This window comes from Caretta caretta, chromosome 11 (genome assembly GCF_965140235.1).
Source record: "Caretta caretta isolate rCarCar2 chromosome 11, rCarCar1.hap1, whole genome shotgun sequence".
Lineage (NCBI taxonomy): Eukaryota > Metazoa > Chordata > Testudines > Cheloniidae > Caretta > Caretta caretta.
The window spans coordinates 4275481-4291680 of record NC_134216.1 but is presented as its reverse complement, the minus strand read 5'-3'; the positions used below and the strand labels follow the sequence as shown (position 1 = coordinate 4291680).

The following is a 16200-nucleotide window of genomic DNA, read 5'->3' as shown; positions in this document are numbered from 1 at the left end:
GGCCAAACCATGCTGGGCCCTGGCACCCGGGGGGGCCTGTTCCTGTACAGCGAAGAGCCAGGGAGTCCAGCCAGAATTCGACTCCTGGCACCGATCCGAGGAGGGGCAATGAGCAGGGAATGTAGGGGGCAGGAGACTGTGGGAAACATGGAGAGAGAAGGCCAGTGGGGCAGTTGCTAGGGATGGGTATAGCAATGGCTGGCAGGGCAGCCACCCCTCACCCCCACCACAAGGATGGGGGCAGTGGCTTCCCCACAAGGTGAAGGAATGAGGAAGTGTCAAAGAGCAGTGAGAGTGAAAAAATCTCATGATTTGGGGGAGTCCTGACGCATGAGTTTTGACTGCTCAGGACTGGTGACACTGCACACATAAACGTATGCGCACACACACACACACACACACACACACACGCAAACACAGGTGCATGTACACACTCCCCCCCCCCCCATGCACACATGTATCAGCTCTCTATAGTGCATTTACAAATGGAAATACAGCCTGGCCCAATAACCAAGGGAGGGAGGAGGGCATGGAAAACACGAGCCCTCCCAGACCTGAGGAAAAAGGAACGAAGCTCGCTCTGAGCATCAGCCCCAGCCTTTCTTTGGCCTCTGCGGCTGCATCAGTCCCTAATGTGCTAATAGCCCAGCTGGCTCTGGTTGCCAAGGGCTGTGGTGGGGCGCTGCGGGGCACAGCCGCCCCGCTCCCTGTCTGGGCCATTGCACATTGGCTCCACTCTGGGCTGCCTGTGTTATGGAGGCCCCCTAAACAAAGGAGAGGTGTGTGTGGCTGGGGGTCATCAGGCAGGCAGGCAGCTGGGGGGGGATGGGCTGGCTACATCTGCAGGGTCAGTGGTGGGACGAGACCTGGGTGGGTCCCTGACGGCTTTAAGGACCCAAAAAGCCAGAGCCGGCTAGTCAGGTCTGTATGAAGAGTGGCTGTAAGGGTCATTGTCACCCTTCAGCACCTATAAACTTTACCGGCCCGCCTTTGCTTTGTGCAGGTGGGTTCAGCACCCCTCTGCCCAGGTGTGGTGGACAGGGGAAGGGAGGAGAGGGGCTGGAAATTGGGTTGTCACACGACTTCTTTTAAGGAGAAAAGCAATACCGGCGAAAGGAGCCTGGCCCAGCGAGTCTGCTGAGCCACAGACCAGGGCCAGTGCCACACGTGAGTGAGCGAGACCACCCTGTGCTGGAGGGCTGATGAGGAGCAAGCCAATGGCCAAGGGGCATGTGCTTGACGGGTCAGCCCCGAGAGCTGGCCTCATCCCTGAAGCCCAAGGGAGAGGGAGAGACAAAGCCAGTTGCCGGCTGCACCCTGCTCCCCTCCATCCTGCTGCACCAAGGGGGCACCACCCTGCCCCGTTGGGGGGGGGGGGCCATACATCCTGCTGTGTGTGTGTGGGGGGGGCAGGTGCTGCAGGGGCGCCCGCTGGGCCTGCTCGCTGCTGTGCAATGCTACCTTGGGACTAGTGTCCATGGGCCTTGGGACTCGTGTCCATGGGCCTGGGCGTGCGGCCGAGTTACAGCGCCACACCACCACCCCCTGGTGGCAGAGATCCAGTACTGCAGCCTCCCATCCCCATCCCAGGGGAAACGAACAACTCGGGCTGCTGTTTCTTCTTTGTGTCTGGCCATGTCTTGTTCTTGTCTGGCCACGCGTGGCTGCTGGAAGGGCTGCATTCTGCGGCCGCCGCGGCGACGCCCTTACAGCGAGCACACAGCACGAACAGGTGGCGCGGTTTGACCCCCCCCACGGGCAATCCCCCCCCCACGGGCGGGCCATAAATATGGTTTGCAGCCCACACCACCCCCAAAAGCTGTGTAAAGACCAGACTGTCACAGCACCCGCGTCCTTGGAAAGGCGTGATTATTCCCTGGATGTGTGCAGTGTGACGTAGTCTGTTTGAAATGGCACTTTCAGTAAGGACTCACCCTTTTGGATCTTTAGAATATGCTCTTGCTTGGGTGTCCTCCCTGAGCCGGGCTGCAGCTGCAAACCATGGGAGGAGGGGCTGGTCCTTTAGCCTGCACATATAGTCAGGGCATCGGGCTGGGGCTGCGGGGTGTGTGTGGGACCTCACAAAACTCTGCCTAACTCCGTGAGGCAAGGCTGTGCCTTATCTAAGCGGTCTGGCGGCAGTGCACAAGGACTTTAGTCCCTTCCGTGTGTGGCCAGACACATTGACCTTCGGTGACATTGGCCTGATCCGATGCCATGTTTTTCATCCTGTTAGGATAAGGTGTCTCTCCTCTCAGCCTCATCACTGGAGTACGTTAAAACTGGCCTGGCCCAAGCACTGGAGCGGAGTAAAATCCTGCACTCCCCTCAGTTCCCTTGGACTCGGCCACAGGCCCAGAACTCCTGGGATCTAAGCCCTGACACAGACTTTGGCTAGCTCCATTAGCCACGCTGTGCCTGAGTTTCTCCTTTGGTAAACTGGGGCGTGTGATTCTGCCCGTCCTCGCCAGAGGATTTGGTCCTTGCAGTTTGTGAAGGGCTGTGGAGACATAAAGGCTCAGGGGGCCTTATCAGGATGAGCAGAGATTGTTACCAGGAGCTGCCTAAGGGCCCAACGTGGCACAGCCATGAATGCAAAGCCCCTCCCCACCCCTCCATGATGGAAGGTCAATATTTCCTGCCTACTTTACAAATGGGGAAGGCAGGGCACAGAGCCACCAAAGGTCAAATTGGCTGCTTAAAGTTAGGCAGCGGCCGGCTTTCCACTTGGATGCCTCCCATGAGGACCCTAAGTTGGAACATTTTGGCCTGTGGGAGGCACCCAGCAAGCCGGTGGGAGAGTCAGGAATCGTGCACTGGTCACATGTGGGGTATCCAAACTAACCAGGAATCAGCCTTGTGAGAGCATTTAGCAACGTCCAGCGGTGTCGTAGGAATTGCCAGCATGGAGCAGACTCGAGGTGCCCCGTGTCCTATCTTTGACAGAAGCCACTAACAAAAGCTTCAGAGCAAGACACAGAAAACCCTGCAACTATGGAAGGAAGGGCCTGGCCTAACCCCTTAAATAGTTAGAATGGCTAAAACTGGAAGCATGAAGCTTTATAAGCGCCTCTCATCCTTTACCATAGTGACGCTGCTTCCAAAACATTGTCGCGAGCTCTGTTCATGCTCAGCCCCCCCCTCACATGCAGACATCCACCAGGGCGTAGACCCGCGCTAACTGAATGCATAACTTTATTAAATAAATGCTTTGCCATGAGAAAAGACAAAGATCAAAGAGTAACATAAATTATAAGTTGAATAAATAGCATACAGCAATCTTCACTTTTTAATAAAACGTGAGATTTGTTTTTAAAAGTACAAAACAGAGCATTAAGCTCCTCATCCGTTGTCAGTTTTTCACAAACTGCTTTTTTTTTCTTTTTTCCCCACCAGTACGATTATGTATATTTCTTCTTTACTGGAAAAACAATAACACACACACGAAGAAAAAAAAAAAAACCAAACAAACAACAAAACAAAACAGAGCTACTGTATGTATGTAAAGCTATAAAAAGCTACCGTAAAATGTGTAGTGAGTATTGCTTAAAGATTAAAAACCAGGCAGGGATCTCGGAATCTGGTGTGTTAACGGCGGTAGTACAATGGTAGATAACTGCACTGTGGACAGGCCGCACCGAGGCCGGCGGGGCGGGGGGTGGGGCAAAAGGCAGTGCCGTGCACTGGACTAGAAGCCAAGGGGCTCATCCGGGGAGGGCTGGACTCAAGGTGAACTGTTGCTTGTTGAAATCGACACACTCCGTTCGGGAAAAAACAACCGTGCGAGAGAAGAGAGTGGAGAAATAGTGCAAAATGCTCTTGTACTAGTGGTTTTAAAATAAGACTGCCTGCCGCAGCACAGACACGGAATAACCCCGCCGGAGAGGAGCTATTTGCTCACCACCACGCCCTGGCCTTGCTTTCAATCTGAACCCCATTCGATCCTCCTTTGCCCCCCCCCGCCCCGCTTGTTTCATTGCCACAGACTCAGGCGAGAAGGACACCGAGAGGTGAAATGTGCCTCAGAGATCACCGGCACCTCCCCGGGGATTAAGCCGTTACTGGAGGGAGTCTTCCCGTCTGGGTTTGCTGGATCCACCATTAAAAAAATCCAAACCACTCCCCCAAAACAAACTCCTGTCCTGGGGCAAGGTGGGAGGGTCACATAGTCCTGGTGAGCCACTTCCCGGGACATGGCTCAACCCTGCTTAGCGAATCTTAGTGCAGTTTTCAAACAGTCACGGCCCTAGGGAGTATTGACAGCCCATCTGTGCAGCCGGGCATCCGCCTCTCTCCGGGCTCAGCCCCGGGCTCCTCCGAAGGGGACCGTGCAGGGAGCAATGACGGCAGAGACCCACAGCTCTGTGTGGGCGAGGCACCTAAGGGGCTGTGTCTCCACTGGGTTCCCTTTCCCTGGGCTGGCCCACTCAGTCTCTCGTTGTCGGGCAAGGGACCCCTATGCTGATCCACAGGGGGGGAAGGGGGGAATGCACAGCCCCGCACCCCAATCACTGCGTGCTTGCTGGGGTCCCAGGAAGCAGAAGGCCTTGGGACAGCCTGAATCTGCACCAGCCGCCGTCCCCTTTCCAGGCCTTCCATGAGTGACGGCAGGCCGATGGGCGGCTTTAATGCTTCAAGGGGGGGGGATCCCACTGGCAGCCGTAACACGGGGCTACGGCTGGCTGTGCCTCCCCCCTGGGCTGAGCTCACAGGCACACAGGAGATCACTTCAGCAGGGGGGAAACTGAGGCAGAAGAGCATTAGCTTTCGGCCGGCTGTAGCACCATCAGCTAGCGCCAACCTCTAGAGCCACTCAGGCTGGGGGAAACAGGCCCACGGCGGCACGGGGTTGTTCCTCCCGGCAGAACTGCCTTGGCCACCCAGTACAAAGGGGGGGGGGGCGTCATTCGGGGTTGGGGCAGCAGCCAGTGAGATGGGGGCGACGCTCAGCTCTTTAACGTGGAGAGTCAGGGCTTTTTCTAGGCTGCTGACCCAGGCCCAGCATTTGTCTAGTGCCCCCACCCCCACCCCTGGTGTGTACCGTGCGGGGGATCCCACTGGAGCCACAGAGACAGTCCTTTTCTCTCCCACTCCCCCCCATAAAAACCTCTGAGAACAGAGAAGCAAGGACTAAGTTCTCCCCCCACTAAAAGCAATGGGAGCCGTGCTACTGACTGCAATGGCTTGGGGCTTGACCCTGGGGTAGCCGAGAGGCAAATTTAGACTCATCTTTGCCCCATCAACTTTTCAATAAAAGGGCTCAGGGTGCAAGCTATAAGACACAGCTTGGAAGTGACCCTTCCCGCCCCCAGCCAGTAGTTGCCATCCCTAGCTGAGTGCAGACACGGTGAGACCCCAGCCCGGCCCCGGGGCACATCACCTGCCCAGCCAGGCTTTCGCAGCTTTCAAGTTTCGGGGACTAAAGCAACAGCAAAACAAATGAACAAGCAAGGGCGAAAAAGCACGAGAAGGGAAGACGATGGGTACTGGCCTAAAAGAATCAGGACTCGGGGTCACTTGGGGAGGGAGCACGGCACAGGGACTGGCCAAGCCAGGCGGATGGGGGCACTGCCTCCCCAGGCGAGAGCTTTGCTAGCGCAGTCCGTCCCCCTTTGGGGTGTACATGGCCCCCGTGCTCTCTTCTCTGCCACCTACCCCGATCTTCAAGGCTGTGGCTCCCCTATAATGCACCCAGTGACCTCCGAAGCCAGGTGGGATCACCCCGGGTCTGTCCCCTGGGAGCGGGGAGCAGAGCCGGACCAGGATATAGCTGTGACTTTGGCAAACGTCCCCTCTTCTTTCCATTTCCGGTGGACTGACCCAGCCCACCAACGTCAAACGCCTTTGAACTGTGCGGGCTCCCCGGCCGCAGCAACGTGTGCTCACTCTCCCTTCAAGTAGCCCAGAGCTTCCAGGACAAGTTGGAGAGATGCCCAGGGCTGCAGGGTGGCCCGTTTTTCATGGTTCACGGGGTTAGAGTGGGCCGGGGAGGGGGGCAGGTCCCAATGGATGTGCTATCTGTGGACATGCATAGAATAAATGCCTCCTGTAACTCCACTGAGTACCTGGGGGTGACCCTGCGTCCCCCACACGCATTTGGCTGGCAGCCTGGAAGACGCGAGCGGGGCGAGGGAAAAGTGTCGCGAGCTTTCTGCACCTCCCTGCACCAAAGCTCGGGCTGGGTGTTTGTGTGTGGGCGGGGCGGGGTCCCTGGACCGGGGACACATCGCATATGGCGAGGCCCAGGGACCTGCACGGCCAGCCTTGCCCTGGGAAATGGCGCCACCTGGTGATGGGAGAAGGGCATTTGGGGCAGCTTCCCCTCTCAAATCACTGCCCACCTCTGAGCCTAGGTCTCCGCTTCCCTCTCCAGGGCCTGGTCTGTGGGCCTGGTTCCCGGTTACACTGCGTCTCCGGCTGGCCGTGGGAGGAAGGGTGGCCAGAGCACACTGCACTGGGGCCAGAGCGCAAGCCAGAGCAGCCCTGAGGCTGCCCTACTGATGCTGGGGGCTGCCCAGCCCTAGACTACAAGACGCCCTCTGCCCTGAGCAGGGGCCTGGGGAACGGAGAATCAGGCTCCGTGAGCACAGCACGCTCCGGTATTGGGAGGACAGCGTCATAGCACCGACAGGGGCTGCTGGCACACACAGACTCCCTACCCATCTCCCACGGGGCAAAACCCTCTGCTCCGCTCAGCAAAACCAGCGGGGCGACCACTCCCCCCCTGGCTGCCCAAAGCCCGGCGGGGGAGGGAGGCACTGCCCAGCCCCCGCAATGCCAGACCCATGCTCCTCTGGGAAGGTCGAGGAAGAAACCCCACAAGTCCCGGTCATGCAGTAGCCAGTCTAGCTTGGGGAGATTCCTTGGTTCCCTTTGATCTGCACTAGTGTGTTGCGGGTGTCGCTCTGGCTTTCCTGAGGATCAGCCCGCAGCAGGGCCCGTCCTGGCTGGTACGGGGAAGAAACCGGCACGCTCTTCGTGTCTCTAATTAGCACGCTGCCTGGGCGTGCTTGCAACGAGCTGCGCCAGTCGGAGCCTCTGCCAGGATGCGGGCGGGGGCTAGTTCTTTCGGTGGGCGCGTCCGCACACTCAGCGACAAAGCAATGGACAGCAACAGCTTGAGCGCCGTTAGCTGGCCAAAGCAGGGAGTCAGCCAAACGCCCCGTCCTCTTTGCTGCGGAGTCTCGTTGGAAGCGACCTTAACAAAGACCCTTGTCGTGGTGAAAGTAGGGGGGAAAAAAACGGTCCCAAGAGTTAAAAAATACACAAGTCCAAAGGCTGCAGCGACCTGGCCACACCTGAAGATGCCGCTTGAGTTGGTCAGATCAGTGGCTTCCGTGTGTCGGTCACAACAGCCGACAAGCTGGCCAAACGGTCCTGGCCAAATTAGGGCACCGATCCCACAATAAGCTCTGCCAGGCCTAAGTGTCTATGGAGCTCATTGCAGGGGGAGAGACTTGACATTTGTAAATTTACCATTGCAACAGAAGAAGAGAGAGGTTTGCATTTGTGGGTGGGTGTGCGCACACACCCCGGGCAAACGATTCTTATGATGGGCAAGGACAATATCATTCCTTTTCCCATCATGGCAGAGGGTGGTAAAGATTTTGGAGCCCGATCCCACAGCCATTTAAGCAAAGCTGTCTGTGGGACTGCACCCGTGAGTAAAGTTATACACATGCTAAATTGTTTGCAGGATTGTGTGTGTGTGTGTGTGGGGGGGGTCCTTCTGCCTGAATTTGGGCGCTGATTTTCCAAACACTTGACCTAGTGCAGGATTTTAAGCATGGGAAAAGGCCCGTTAATGTCTACAGGACACAAGAGCGGCCAGACTGGGTCAGACCAAAGGTCCATCTAGCCCAATATCCTGTCTGCCGTACAGAACATAAATTGCCACACACCGATGGCCAACAACATTTAAAATAATCTCACGTGACAGGAAATCAGATTCCTGACGCTGCTCAGGGACAACGATCCCCGATGGAACTGAAAGGTGATTGGTTATCTTTTGGCTGGTTTGGGGTTTTTTTTAAAGGAACCATAACCGTTTTTTGCTGGCAGGAGCTGGTATCCCCGGCCTCGTTTCCTAACGAAATGCAATCCCATTTACAACAATGTTCTAGACGCCGATTGCCCAGAAAGCTGTGCCCTATCTCCACAGAGATATCAATCAAAGGACTTTTGGTGCCAGTGGAGGGCACTGTTAGCTCTGGCAGAGCCAAGCAAGCCACTCAAACGCAAGGGCTGAGCGGTGGACGTGTACCCCGTCGCAGGGCTTTGTCTGGTTTCGCTGGAGACCGTTTAGAAAGTTGCTGGCTAGTCTAAAAACCAAAACAAACAAAAAAAGACACCCCCCTCCCATATCAACAAACCAAACCAAACCCACAATAGAAAAGCCCCCAAGTTGATTCCTACGTTGGCGCTGGCTGCGTCCCTGCATGGGGAGTCGAGAGCAGTTTGGGGGCATCTTGGGGGGGTCTGTACTGGGAAGGCGGCGCCGGTTTGACTTCTGCTTCCCTCTTCTCCTTTAGTCGCCGTCGCCGAGCAGGCGAGGACGGGCTGCAGATTCCGAGGTCCTCAGTTTCTTCCGTTTTTCGAAATGAGATGAAAGGGTTCGGAGTCCCGGGGCGTGGGGAGGCGTGGGGGCGGGGGGCAGGGGACGGGGCAGGCCCTTCACTCGGTGACGCCGCTGTCGAAGCTGTGACATTGCAGGTCGCCGGCCACGTAATTGGTCCCCGGCAGCTTCAGTCCGTACTTGTCCACACACCAGCACAGCCCGCGCTTCCGCCCCCGGGACGGCTTGCACTGGGGAAGCGAGGAGAGACGCAAAGGGAGCTCAGCGGCGGGCGCGTCACGGGGAAGTAACGGTGCCTGGAGCAGAGCCCAGGTCGCAGTGCCGCGTGGCTCCGAGCCGGGGACGAGACGCGGCCGCCAGGTCTAATGGGGCGCAACCTGGCACCAGCCCTCGACCTCGCCAAAGGCTAGCCCCAGGGCTCAGGTGCTGTGCAGGACTCAGGAGAGAACCGGGCTCAGTTCCTGGCTCCGTGCGACCTTGGGCAAGTCAGCTCAACCTTCTGGGCCTCAGTTCCCACTCTGTGAAATGGGGTCAGTAATCCTCCCTTTCTCCCACCCTGTGCCCGGCTTCTCCAGGTGGACCGTGAGCTCTGTCTCTTGCTCCCGGTGTGCAGCATGCCTAGCACAGTGGACCCCAGGCCCCCGATTCCCAAGGCCAGGGCCTCCGGGTGCTTCTACTCATAAATGATTCAGGGAAGATGCAGCTTCCTGCTAGCTGCTGCATGGGGTGCCTCATGCCACTTGACTTGGTCGACCCCCCAGGAGGGTGGGTAATAAGACCGCCCGCCACTAAGACGACCAGAGGAACCCTGCAGGGCGTGTCTAGGGCAGAGCACTGTGGGAGAGAACCGGCGAACCGACGGCACGGTTTGCGCACACGACTGGTGAGCCCTGGAACCCACGCCCTGACTCGTGCCACTCCTGGTCGCAGTTTTACATCTCAGCTGAAAGAGGGCAGCCCCAGTGGCCTGACAGCAGTGTTGCCTAGCGGCTACCGGGGCTCTAGGTCAGTTTCTGTTCCTGGCTCTGTCGGTGAGCGTGGGCAGGTCGCGTCACTGCTCTACCCTCGTTTTACAGATGGGGAAACCGAGGCGCGATGCTTGGTGAAGCACTTTGAGAGTTAAGGACGGGAAGTGCTGTGTAAGAGCTAGGGGTCATCATTAACGTCCCCTTGCACCATATTGGTTCAACACAGAGCTACGGGGGAGAGCGGCCCTGACAGAATCAGACCCTTGCCGTGGGGAGGGGCCATGCTGGTTTCCCGTGGGGGAGCTCACCTGTTTCCTCTTGTAGAATCCCTTCCGGTCGCAGTTGGGAAGGTGAACGGCTCGGGGAGTCATTCGTTCGCTGGTTTTGATCTCCTGCAGCGAAGCCTCCATCTGCCTGCGGCAAGGGCCCTGCCAGAGGAGCGAGAGGATCAGCGAGAGGCGCCGCGAGGAGGCGGTGCCCAGCAAGGCCTGGCCCCATCACCAACTGAGAGCCGGGAATCCCGCACGCCCCACAAGTCAGTGACCCGCTGGGCTCCTGGAAGGGATGGATTTTCCCAGCGCGGGGCCAGGAGAGAGCAGGGCAAAGCCTCATCTCCTGCGTGGCAATATGGCCCCCCTCGGGCAACCATGCCCATCTCTCTCAGCACCTGCTGCTGGGGGCACTAGGGGGCAGGCGGGAGAAAAGGGGCAGGCGAGGGGAACCCAGCACTCACCAGCTCGAACTCCTGCCTCAGCTCGGGGACGGCGACCCGGGGATGCGCCGTGTTCTCCGCCCCGCCGACGAACTTGGACAAGGTCAGCTTCTTCCTGCGATCTTTCTTCAGGGCCTCGGCCTTGAGCTCGGAGAGGCGTCCATGCTTGGGCCGGTACACCTTGGGCGAGTAGGTCTCCTCTGCCATCTCCGAGGTGGTCGGCTCCTCGTGCTCGCGGGATTCCCGCTCTGGAGGAGGAAGGGACAAAGCAGAGTGACTTCTCCGTGAGCAACCCGTGTAACCTGCGGGGCCAGCCCTATGTACGCCTCTTTCTGACTGCCTGGCACCTCTCCAGCAGGCATGGAGGGAGGGAGGGAGGGAGGGCTGAATAACCTAATGAGAGCCATGCCAAGTATCGCAGTGCCTTGGGCACCATCTCCCCATAAAGGAGAGACCTTTCCTTCCAGTGCCATTCCCCATGAGGGCACCCCTCTGCGACTCTCACAAGACTAAGTCGCACTGGGCCAAGGAGTGGCCCCCACAGACACAGACCACTGTGTATCGTTACATCGAGCCAAGAGAGGCGCAGGTATGTTACTGAATGCGCACACTTGGTCACACACACGCCCAGATCGACGCTGGGACGCGCACGAGACCGGGTGTCTGTAGGGCAACGCCATGCCACGAACGATTTCTGCACAGCGCCTCAATCGGCTCAGGCTGGGTGGAAAAACCGTCGTCTCTTTGGGGTGTGGGGCTCAGAGGGCCAATCCCACTGCGGAGGAGATGGTGGTGGGGTGGCCTGCTTCTCTCCTGCTGGTTTTCATTTGCCCCCAGGGCAAAATCACCTCAGGGTTTGGCAGGCTTAGCTTGAGAGAGACCATGTCCCTGCAGGTCATGTCTGGGGGCAGCTGGCAGGGATATACAGGGCTCAGGAGGGGAATAGCAGGAGATGCTTTGCATCGGATTTGGGAGCTTTGGCAGAGCTGCAAGGTTCCTTTTCGGTAGCTGAACGCAGGGTCCACATTAAAACCTCGTGTGTCACATTGCTGTGTCTCATTGCAAGAATGGGTGTCCCAGTCCACCAGGAGGGGAATGCATGTTTGTGGTGGCTAAGTCATCCCTGTACAGTATGTATCTAGTCTCTGCAGTGCTGGGGGGATCCTTCTGGATGAGTTATTATTGGTATGATCAGCCTCAAGCTCTGTGTGTGTGTCTGTGCCTAAGTCATCTGCTGTTTCATCCATTGTAGTTACCCCCATATATGCTGGGAGACCTTTTGAACACTTTGCTCGCAGCCAATATGATTTTAACAGCTGAGATGTCAGCAGGGCTCCCGAGTGCTTATATATAGGAGTGAGCCGGTGACAGCCTATACTTAGCTGACTTGTGACCTTTAATACAGCCACTGGCGTGAAAGAGGGTTATTTTCGGTTCTAGATGTGAATATAGCTCTCCCCTCCAGAGACAGTGGAGCCCTGGGTCATATTCCTACCAGGCCTCTTCTATTGTAGGGGCCCCTCTGGCAGAAGCAACAGAAAGAGATGGCAAATGCACAACACTGGGGAGGAGGAGAACAGGGGGAAGAGTGGAACGGAATCAGAAATACAAATACATCCACCTACTTATCCCCCCCCACGCCATCATGAGAGCACCTGACTCGAATTTGGTCACAATGAACCCAACATGTGCAAAGGATGATCCTCGGGCAAGGAATAAGCCTGCAGATGATCTTGGGGGAGATGGGACACCAGCCCCACAGAAGACGATTCTGTGACAAGCAGAGACATCCATCAACGTAAAGAAAATTATTTTCTGACCTAGCCCAGGTGTAGGCTAGGAAAAGGCCAACAAGGGATTTTCACCAGGACCTAATGCAGCCATCTCTGGGGTGGAACATTGTGTTTAACAGCACAGGGGAACACTGCAACAGCATGTAGGATAGGAGGGGAAGTTTTACAGGAGGCAGAATGTAATGGAAGTTGTTATATTATCTTTTAGAGTGTCATTCACAGGCCCCCAGGAATGTGTCAAGCCAGACAGCTAAATAACAGTCCTGCAATCGCTGCCCCTGGGTACTTGCACTTACAGAAAGAAAGCATTTCACCTGTGGATCAGCAGGTGGCAGCACATGCCTTTAGTTCCCACTTAACACCAGGCAAAACACTGCAAAATCATCACAGGGGGTTTCATAAGGGCGGGAGGGTCTCAGAATTGGTGTGCTGGAGGGTGGAAGCTCAGGCCCTGTGGTCCCTACAGCTGTCAGTCCAGCCCCCCGCACCCAACCCCAATTCACAATTTCAATCAACGCCAAGTCGAACTTTTCCTCTCCCAGCCCTGAGAAAACCGAAATACGCTACTTGCCAAAGTCAAGTGTCCCAGCCTAGCAGCTACTCACGTGCATTATCCAAAGCCATGCAGTGAACCTGATCACTGCTGAACAAATCCTACTACAGCCTCTCAGGATCTTACTCAAACCCACTGGGTTCAACAGAGCCTGATGTACCTCACATCCTCACAACCTTTAAAGTATTTATTCTCACAACACCTGGGAGGCAGGACAGTGCTGTTACGCCCATTGTACAGATGGGGGAACTGAGGCACAGAAATCTACCCGTGCTCAGACAGGAAGTCTCTGGCAGAACAGGGTATTGATGCAAAGTCTTCTAAGTCCCAGATTTGCACCCTAACCACTGAGCAATCCTCCCTTTCTCTCATCTCATGAGGCCCCAGGCTTATCTGTGCACTCGGGTTTTCTCAGGTGCTGACGATGTGTGTTTTAGGGCTTTCTTTGTTTGCTGGAGGAAACAAATGTATTCATTAAATAAAACAGGAAAAGATCAGGCCTGGAAGAATGAACCAGTTGGGAATCAGGAGCCGGTCAGTCGCATGGTGTGTGTCTTGTCAGTTACAATGACCAGCCAGCAGCCACCAGTCACTATGCAAGGCCTTGGTGTTTGGAAGTGGCGCAGTTTTACCCTGAAATCTTCTCATTCACCAGATCGTTGAAATGAATCCCCTATTCTGCCAAGCTGTATTAACCAAACCTACACCCTGGGCATAAATGAGTGATGCCCCTTTTATATAAAGTGAACCCCTCGCCAGGCCAACTGAAAAGCCGGGTAGAAAAGCAGCATGTACCCCAGCATAACTCTCCCGTCTTCAACCTCACGCCACCCCCACTGACTGCATTAGGCGCTGGATCGGGCCCATAGACCACAGAACATCAGCCTTGGAAGGCAGGTAAGAAGCGAGGCGGTAAAATGCCAGATCCACTTGGTGCAGCATCCTATCTCCGGCAGTGCCCAAGCCCTGATACTCCAGAGGACAGAAGGAAACCCCCAAAATGCCCCTGGCTGAAGAGCATTATTGCCGTCACTGTTCTTCCTCTTCCAGCATCGTCAGCTTTAAAAACTTGGTTTGGACACTGGGCCCAGGCACTGGTGCTCAGCTCCTGCTGGAATAATGAGAGAGTGCCAAGATCCCATGCCCACTGAATCCTCAGCTCTAACAGTAAGGGGACAAGCTCTACGGGCGGAAGAGCCAGCTGAGCACTAACATCTCTCTCCTGGTCTGCGGCTGGTTTTAGAATGAATAGTTTAGATTGAATTTTTCCTTTAAAAACATATAACCCTAATAAATAACCCTACAATAACAAACCAGGATGTGCAGCCCACTGCTCTTGTGTAACCCTACAATAACAAACAAGGGTATGCAGCCTGGCATTCCTGTGCGACCCTGCAATAGCAAACGAGAGCATGCAGCCTGGCATTCCTGTGCAACCCTACAATAACAAACCAGGATGTGCAGCCCAGCACGCAGGCCAGCCTCCCCTATTGTCTGTACAGTGTCGGCTACAGAGATTATCATGAACTGGAAGCCTGGGTCCTGGATCTTCTCAAACTCTGCTGTGTGTATTTTGTTTTTTGGGGGTCTGCTGGGCACTCAAGAAAATGGCCTGGTCCAGCTTGAATGCAGCAGTTCCTCTTTTCTGAAGGGGCCACCAGCGGCACAGGTATGGCCAGGGAGAAGGCATATAATAAGGATGCAAACAGAGCTCTTTGTTCCCGCTTGCTGTCATTTGTAATTTTGCAAACCTGGAATTTATCTGCGAGCCAGAATCATGAGTAGCGAGTGGATGGCCCAGTTCCGATCCCTTTCGGGAGGTAGGAGACAGAAAATGTGTGAGCAGACGCCCTGTAAAGTGAATGGATTTGAGGTGTGCGTGGCTAGGGGGCTGGTATTTCCCAAACTGATTTACACCTGTCTAGCTCCCGCTACCCCTAGAGTTGTTATTCCGTATTCGCCAGAGCATTATCTTGCTCCGATCAACACCCTGGCGCGTCCTCTGATCTCCACTGCACCCGAAGCTGGGTCTGAAGCGGTCACAGTGACAACAGCCTACTCCTCCATCGGCCTCGCCTTCCTATCCCCGCATCCTCCCACCATGTGAAATGAGGGATCAGGGGAAAACCGGACATGGTTTAGTTTGTGCAAAATCACAGCCCAGCTGACGAAGCTTTTACAAAAGACACCAGGTCTCACTTTAGCTGAATCCTTGTCTGCCAGAGGGAGAGGGAGGGGGCTGGATGGGGAGAGCTGGTTGTGTTTTCAATCCACTGATCCACCTCTCAGGGCCTACGGCAGGGGGCTCCCCAGCTCCAGAAATCCAACCATGGTTCCCTTGCTCCTGCTTTCCTAGAGTTACTCATGAGGCTGGCGTCCCAGTTGGGAAGGGAGGGCCAAGAGGTGCCCAGGGTTGGGGGAGGGTGGCAAGGATAGCTGCCAGACCCCCCTCTCCTCTCCTCCCCAAACAGCAGCTCGGTGGGATCCTGCCAGGGATCATGTATTCCTTGGCTGGAACATTAGGGAGCAACTTGTATCCGGCGGCGTGCACACTCCCGGCCCAGGCCGCGTCACCGATACAGCCTCTCGCTGTCACCCAATCCCCCTCCTCGCTCCGGCCGAGAGAACCTGAGCCGGGCTTTGCAATCGGGTAAGACGCCCACGTCAGCGACACATTAACGCCTGCCGAAAGCCTCCGCCCCCCAAACCTGCTCCGTTAACCCCCAGACAGGCCAGGTTGGGGCTGCTGGGGCTGAACAAGACCCAGGGGGTTTGCAGAATACAGATGGGGGCGGGGGGGAACTCCCGGGTCAGCGTCTGCAGCTGGGCATGCAGGGCCCTAGTGGCTCAGGAAGGAGACTGAAGTTTGCCTCCTACTCCATCAGGATCCGCCCCACTCGCAGTGCAGCAGCCCGGGCGAACCTCTAAGCAGTTACAGTCGGATTGCCTTTCGCAGAAGCGGGAACCGCTAACCCTTTCCACCGTTTTACCCTTCGAGAGAGCCGTCGGGACCCAGGGGAGGAAGTCGCTGCTGGGGGCAAGGACTGGCCTCTTCGCTCCTCATTGGGGTTCCTTGAGAGGTTGCCAGTGCAAGGTGGCAGCTTAATTAAACACAAACATTGTGGACTACTGCGGAGAGAGCCAACTCTTCTGAAATGTGGGCGGAGCTTGGGATGGTGGGTGGAGTTTGAGCAGGGCATCACCTACTATGCCCCATCTCCACTGGGCCCCTAATGCACTCAGTGGGCCCCAGTCTTAGTTACTCCTTGGGGCAGGAAAGGTGGGGGGCAAAAGTTGCTTTAAGCAACCTTTGTGCAGCTTGAATTCTGGGGCTGTGTGGTGACTGACACAAGTTAGAACAGCCTCAGGGCTGCTCTAAACTGTGCTCTGCTTCTCTTAATCTCCCATGGGCCCTGGTAAGCAGAGAATAACCATGCGCCAGCCGTACGCCAGCCTGCCCCCTATGCAGCGGGCTGAGAGCAGGACCAGTTTAACAACAGTAATAATCCCTAGCTCTCCTATAGTGCTTTGCATCAGTAGGTCTCAAAGCACTTTACAAAGGAGGTCAGCATCATTGTCCCCATTTTCCAGATGGGGAA

The 16200-nt window shown here is 56.1% G+C and overlaps 1 protein-coding gene across 1 annotated transcript in view; it reads right to left on the bottom strand.

Moving 5' to 3' along the window:
* Nucleotides 1-3178: 3178 nt before the first annotated feature.
* IGFBP5 (insulin like growth factor binding protein 5) overlaps nt 3179-16200 on the bottom strand; it is a 32896-nt gene continuing 19874 nt past the window's right edge. The window contains exons 2-4 of the mRNA XM_048869760.2: nt 10277-10503; nt 9852-9971; nt 3179-8805 (exon numbers count right to left, since the gene is read on the bottom strand). Of these exons, the coding sequence (XP_048725717.1) occupies nt 8674-8805; nt 9852-9971; nt 10277-10503 (479 nt within the window). The 3' untranslated portion in view covers nt 3179-8673. The remainder of the gene's footprint in view (nt 8806-9851; nt 9972-10276; nt 10504-16200) is intronic.